Source organism: Notothenia coriiceps, unplaced genomic scaffold (genome assembly GCF_000735185.1).
Source record: "Notothenia coriiceps isolate Sejong01 unplaced genomic scaffold, NC01 NC01_scaffold00031386, whole genome shotgun sequence".
In the NCBI taxonomy this organism is placed as follows: domain Eukaryota; kingdom Metazoa; phylum Chordata; class Actinopteri; order Perciformes; family Nototheniidae; genus Notothenia; species Notothenia coriiceps.
This window is the reverse complement of record NW_011364087.1, coordinates 1-7,357: the sequence shown is the minus strand read 5'-3', so window position 1 is coordinate 7,357 and position 7,357 is coordinate 1. Positions and strand designations below refer to the sequence as shown.

Genomic DNA, 7,357 nt, shown 5'->3' with positions numbered 1-7,357 from the left:
TGTTTGACATGTAAGAAGTAGAAAGTACAGGTATTTGAGTTCAACATGTAAGAAGTAGAAAGTACAGGTATTTGTGTTCAACATGTAAGAAGTAGAAAGTACAGGTATTTGAGTTCAACATGTAAGAAGTAGAAAGTACAGGTATTTGAGTTCAACATGTAAGAAGTAGAAAGTACAGGTATTTGAGTTCAACATGTAAGAAGTAGAAAGTACAGGTATTTGTGTTCAACATGTAAGAAGTAGAAAGTACAGGTATTTGTGTTCAAAATGTAAGAAGTAGAAAGTACAGGTATTTGTGTTCAAAATGTAAGAAGTCAAATTAAAAAAGATCTTCAGAAAAATAAGTAGTGGAGTAAAGTACTGATACCAGAAAAATGTACTTAAGTACAGTAATGAAGTATTTGTACTTCCCGCCTCTGCTCACCATCCTCCCCCCTCTTCCCTCCTCAGAGCCCGGTTGGAGACCTGGATGATGGTGGGGGTGTGGATGTGGGGGGGCAGCCAGGGGGTCCGGAGGGCAGCGGCACCGTGCTGACGCCCCTGCAGCCGATGTCTCCGCAGCGCCAGGCTCTGCTCAGCAGCCGGTGCTATCAGCTGAGCGAAGCCGACTGCTGGGACCTGCCCGTCGACTACAAGATCAAACGGATCGGGGACGAGCACGACCACAAAGAGGTAGAAGAAGGTCCACCACAGAAAAAACATCATACAAGTTGTAGTTTATAGCTAACAGGCATCATAAATGGTTTCCTGGGGTCATTGCGATACATTTGTTTGAAGTAAACAGTAAACTTCAATGATTTCTATGGGTTATTCCTCAAGATCAATGTTTACAGTCATCATCAAGGCTTTTTTTGGTCAATTCTATACAATAGTTTGAACATATGATCATTCTCAATGGTTTCTTGGCGTATTTTCTATACATCATTCAAAGTTTACGGTCATTGTCAATGGTTTCTTGGGGTCATTTCTATAGCTCAAGTTTTACAGTCATCATCAATGTTTTCCTGGGGTTGTTTTGATCAAACAGTTTGAAGTAAACAGTCAACGTCATCATTTGATTTCTATAAATCAACATTTATGGTCACCCTCAATGCTTCTTTCTAGTAATATCTATAGAATAGGTTGAATTTATGTCATCGTTAATTGTTTCTTGGGGTAATTTCTATCTCTTTTTTCAAAGTAAACAGTGAATGCCATTGGTTTCTTTGGGTAATTCCTCACGGTCAAAGTTTACAGTCATCAGCAATGCTGTTTCCTGGTAATTTCTGTTGAATAGTTGGAATTTACAGTCATGTTAATGGTTCCTTTTGGTAATATCTATACAATAGTTTAGTTTACAGGCATCATCAATAGTTTCCTGGGGTCATTTTGATCAAATAGTTGGAAGTAAACAGTCAACGTCATTGATTTCTTGGGCTAATTTCTATAAATCAACGTTTATTAACTTATACATTTTATTTCTGTTCAGTAGTTCAAAGTTTGGGTATGTTGTCAATGGTTTCCGGGAGCCATTTTGTATAATTCAAAGTTTAAAAAATGATCATCAATGGTTTCCTGGATTTTTTAGGTATTTATTAACAATATCTAAAAAAAATACAGTTAACAGCAGCGGTTTCCTGGGGTAATTTCCATCCAATAGTTCAAATGTAACATGATCAAAAGTACTTTAGGCCCTGAAGTACTTTTGATAATGTTACATTTGAACTATTGGATGGAAATTACCCTAAAGTTTTGGGTGATTTCCATCCAATAGTTAAAGTTCTACAAGCATCTTTTTATGAGTTCTTGTAGTTATTTTTATAAAATGGTTAAAAAGCATCATCAATGGTTTCCTGGGGTAACTTCTTTTCAAAATTTGGGTAGTTTGAACTCAATAGTTAAAAACGGGGGTCATCTTTTATAATTCAAAGTAAAAAAATGTATCATCAATGGTTTCATTGGGTAGTTTATTTACATTAGTTTGATCTTTACAGTCATAATCAATGTTGCAATCACCAGGTATTGTCAATGGTTTGCTGGGGTAAGTTCACAGTCATCAGCAATGGTTTCTTTGGTTACATTTCAATAGTTCAAAGTGTATAGACATCGTACAATATCATACAATGGGGTCAGTTCAAACTATAACAAGTTCATTGATATGAAGGCAGGGAAAATGATATGTCTTAACTCCAACAGCCACCTAAAACGTTTCATTCGAGGAGGACGGTATGATAACCATTCAATAACTGATGTACAAGTTGAATAATTTCCACACCAAATTGAAGCTCTAAATGCTGCTCATTCTCCACACTCTGCCCTTACAGTTCTTATTAAAGGCTTTATCCACCTTATCTAATATTAAGGCAGTGTGTCCCCTGATCATACAGAGTAAGGATAATATGAAGCATGAAATTGAGAGATTTAAGGCGTTTACATTAAAGGGTGCACACATAGATTAAGAGATGATAACGCTCTCTAAGCTTTTTAAAGGGATGCTTGTGCTCTGATGCACGGCGGAAAAGCACCATGGAGAAGTTGTGAACTTATTTTGCGAGGGCGTACTTTTGGTTTCTAGTACGCATAATTTTTGCATCGCTTTACATACATAAGAGGGAATGTTGTGAGTTGAAAAAGGTCCACTATGTACAGCTGCAGTAACCAAAGGCATGGAAACGGCACAGTGCTTGCCAAAAGTGTACATCACAGCCAAGTTCCTGCTGTTAGTCCTCACCCTGGAGCCACTAAATAGAAATGGTATAGCACTTGCAGCCAAATAATAAGAGAAAGGACAGAGACAAAGATGGATGCTGTAAAACAGAGAAATGTTTCTATCTTAAAACAATCTGCAAGGATCTGTAACCATCAAACTTTGAGTAATTAAAAGCGGCGAAGAGAGAAAAAACAATTTTTTTTTTTTTTCTTTCTGCAAAGAGTGAACCTTTAAGAGCAACTTCTATGTGACCATGGAAGTGAAATGTAAGGGACTAAATACAGAGTTATGACAGACACAATGTCTCTTAAAAATGATATGTTCCTCATCAAAATGCTTCTCTATAAGACCGAGCCATTTTAATGTTCTTAATATATAAATCAAATTAATATAAATCTGACTTATAGATATATCGCTTCACAACATTTACAGCTTCTCTTTTACTAATGTACATCTCCTAAACTTAAGAGCAGTTTTAAGTCTAAGTAATTTAATAGATGGCATTTATTCTTACATTTACGAGTGGAATCGTTAGAGGATTTATTTGACTTTACTTCTAAGTCCCATAATCTATTGAAAAAATGTTGATTTTCAAACCTTTTTGTATAAAAAGCAGGTGTCAGCCCGTATTGAGAAACTACCTATGAACTTGTGATTTCTTAACTATACAGCAGCGCTCGTTTAGGGTACATTTAAATTCTGACTGCAAGAAATGCCAGCCAATCAGAGCAGCTATTTTGAGATGGGGTCCTTAAAGAGACAGGCGCTAAAACAGGGCGTTTCAGACAGAAGGTGAAAACGGGTATTCAGAAAGATGTTACGAGAAAAATAATCTGTTGTTTAAACTTTAACGCATGTAAATATGTTCTATTAAAAACCCAAGGTGAAAGTATGAACTTAGAAGTGGCCATGATATGTCTCCTTTAAAGGGCACATGTCATGCTTTCCGGTTGTGACCCGTCCCCTTGTGTGTTATGAAGGTTGTTCTGCATGTAAACGGTCTGCAGAGTCACAAACCCTCAAAGTACACCCTGTAGGGAGTAAAACTCTAACACAGAGAAGACCTGTCTATGCTGCCCCAGAACACCTCGTTGGAGATTTCTCTTTTTCCATTGTTTACTTCTTGGGTATAGTGACGTATTTCGGGTATAGTGACGTATTTCGGGTATAGTGATGTAACGTAACGGCTCCGCAGATTGGTCCACCAATCCATGGAGCCGTTACGTGCGCGGAGCAGTTATGTTTGGATCAATCCGCGGACTTCCTCACACACACTGTGGCCGTTTCTCAATCGCGAGTAAAACTGCTACAGAGCAACTATTTCAAGTATACTACGTCATCGAGTGGCGCCGAAGGACTGTTTAAATGCATGTTAAATGCCCAGCATTCTGCGCCACTCTATGACGTAGTGTACTTGAAATAGTTGCTCTGCAGCACGTATACTCGCGATTGAGAAACGGCCAGTGAGCAGGCGGGGAAACACTCAAAGACAGGAAGTAACAAGACACAGTGGGAGAGAACTTCAAAAATAATACAGGAATCAGATCAAAACAAGGATCTTGACATTTTTAGCATTTGAAAAGTTCTTACATCTACTGCAGTACAGTTAGTTAGAAATCTCAGATGTTAAAACAGGTATATTCAGGCAGGTGTTAGGAGATTTTTTTTGTATTTTTTAAACATCAATGCTGCTAAACATGTTCTTTTTAAAACCAAATAAAACCAAATAAAACAAAAGTATGAACTTAGAAGTGATTGTGATATGTCTCCTTTAAGTTTAAAATAGCTCTGGTTGATGAGGTTTCTCCACCAGCCTCAGTGCGCCATCATGTGGTTGAAATCGGCGCTTCATGCATCATCAGCTTCCCTCTGAATAAACGCTTCAGGAGTTTGGAGCACGGTGCACTAAAAAGCTGAATTACAGCACTAATACATAAGTAAAACACGTTAGATCTTCTGCACGCTTTAAACCCTCGCAGATCTGATACCACACAGAGCAGTCCATGCAGCAAATTGCTACATTTGCCTCGTTGGATTTAGAGCGCTGAAGTGAAAGGTTTTAATCAGGAGAGTAATTGCGTTTGTTAATGAAGCACGACGTTTGAGAGGAGGCCGGAGCCTGCAGCTCGCCGGCTGATGGGATTCTTTTCAGGCGGTCTTGAAACATTCTTGGGGAGGAGTGATGTGATGTGAGCACTGCAGAGTAGACTGCAGTATTCACAGAATCACAGACTCAATTTCTGAGCCCAACGGGACCAATTCTTCTTCTTATTTATCAATGGAGCATTACAAAATAATCAAATAACACTTAATTATCAACATGAAGGAAAAGCTCCAAAATGTAGCTGTTATAATGGGGGTTTTGTCAGGGTACTCAATAATTACAATAACAGGTCAAATAACTGCTTTTAAGCATTCAATCATTTTCTTCTTTATTTGGTCTCAAACGCAATGCAAATTGTGATTAAGGCTTTTTAGTTTGTTCTTTAAATATATATTTCCTTAGGGCCTCAACAGTTAAAAACATGAGGATATTCAGTTTACTATTACATAACATTGAAATAAAACTCCCACATAGAATGAAAAAGAATAGCAAGATTATTATTAGGTTTATCTGTTGGTCAACTCGTAAATTCACCCCAAATTAAAATCATTGTTATTTGGTTGTAAACAAATCCTTTGATAAAGATTAAATAGAAACAGAAGAACGTTTTAAAAGGCTTACATTATCACTAAATTGCATGATCAAACAGGCCAATCAGAACTGTACAAAGGATGAATAAAACTGCCTCAAATATCTGTCTAACTATAAATTGTCATCGGCAATTCTCTCTCCAAAAGTGTCGCACTACAAAGTGACATTATATATTTTTTTAAATGCATTAAATCACATGATGTATTGATTATTCGTTGTCCGATATGATTATAATCTGTGAGCCTGTAGTGACGTATCGTAGTCTTCTTATTTCTCGTCCCTGCACCAGGGCGATGAGATGGACCCGTTCCAGGAGCTGATGGACGAGCAGCGCTACCCGGCAGAGGTCACCATGCCCAGCCCCAAACACCACAAGTACCCGCCCTGCAAGGAGGGCAAGAAGGAGCTCATCACGTAAGAAACTACTTTGTCATGGATCCGAAACCTTCGAAACACAGACACACTGCTGATTGAAGGAATTATTATATTGTTGCACAACACTATAAGAGCCAGAGTACTTGCATCAAGTCCACCAAGAGTATACAGTACGGTATGTGTCTGTCTAAAGAATAACAGAATCTCACAGGTTTTATACACTTCTTTTTATTTCACACAGCACTATCCCTTTCGACCTTTTACAATCAAATGTTACAAGACCCTATGACACGCTGCAAACAGACATGTTTAATGTTAATGTTACAAAAGTATCTTTAAATAACCTAAAGGATGAAACTCAAGAGCATGTCTTACAACACATGATTACATAATATAGATTATTTCAACCACTTCAACCCTGAATAACAAGCTTAAATAAAAACCAACAAGACTTCAATATGTCGTCCCATGATGGGAAACATTATCTGACTTTCATCATCAAGTCAAAGTCAACTTTATTGTCAATCTTTCAGTTTGTGTGTACAGACAGAGAGATCGAAATACCGTTTCCCACAATCCAGAATACAAATATATATAAAAATATGTATACAAATATGTATATACCTATATATACACAATCAACAGACACATTTATACATATGCACACATTAAGATAAAAGCACAACAATCAATCAATTCGTTATTATTTGAGGAAAGTTAGACCAGTCCTTAAAGGTCACCTATTATGCAAAATCCACTTTTTTATATATTTTATACATACAGTAAACATGTGGAACTCTGTGGAAAGAGACTCGGAAAGTTACAGGAACAAAGATTCTCTCTCTTTTTGTCCTGATCCATTTCTATAAAACCTGTCTGAAAATGAGCCGATCAGATTTTGGCCACTTTATGATGTCATAATGATTTTTTGGCTTGAGTAACCATTAGCCAATCACCAACCAAGGTAACCCCCCCCTATTGTAAATATTCAGTTTGTATCTCTTCTCCTCCCGCAGGTTGTCGAGCTGCCAGCTGGCCGACAAGAACATCCGCGGGATGATGAGTCCCAACGCACAAGAACTCAGGTGATTCTTCAGTTTGAAATACTCCGAGCATGTTCAGAGCATGGCTGCAGTCAAGACCACTAAGCGAGACCTGGGCTGCGGTCAAATACTCAAAATACGTTTGTCCTACAGGAAGTGTTTTCCTAACCGCTTTTCCAAAAGATCAATAGGTCAAAAGGACGACTGCGGGGCGAAGAGATCGACTTCAGAGACTATGGAGATGTCGGTTTGTTTTAAAAGAAAATGAGCACATCCAAAACTACGCTATTTGGCCAGCTACCTTTTCTCGAGAGCTCATTGACATTCCGTTGAACATCTTTCCTACATTTTTTGGAGTAACGAAAACAAAAAAGAAAAGAGAAGGGACTGGAGAAGATGAAATAATAAACCATCAACATTAAAGCCATGGATTTGGATTTATAGCCACACATGCCAAGCATCAATTTGTCACTGTTTAAGGTTTTATTCAGGCAATGCAAGGTAAGGGTTGGAGACCAGACCAAACCAGACCAGACCAAATCAGACCAGAAGAGA

General features: G+C 37.9%; 1 protein-coding gene across 1 annotated transcript; it reads left to right on the top strand.

Annotated features, from left to right (window-relative positions):
* Positions 1 to 450: 450 nt before the first annotated feature.
* LOC104959923 (myelin transcription factor 1-like protein) lies at positions 451 to 6,894 on the top strand (the record flags this gene model as incomplete). Its single annotated transcript, XM_010787833.1, has 3 exons — positions 451 to 672; positions 5,647 to 5,798; positions 6,776 to 6,894. Coding segments are annotated over 3 exons (447 nt in total), but the record flags the coding sequence as incomplete, so codon positions are not given.
* Between the last annotated feature and the right edge of the window lie 463 nt (positions 6,895 to 7,357).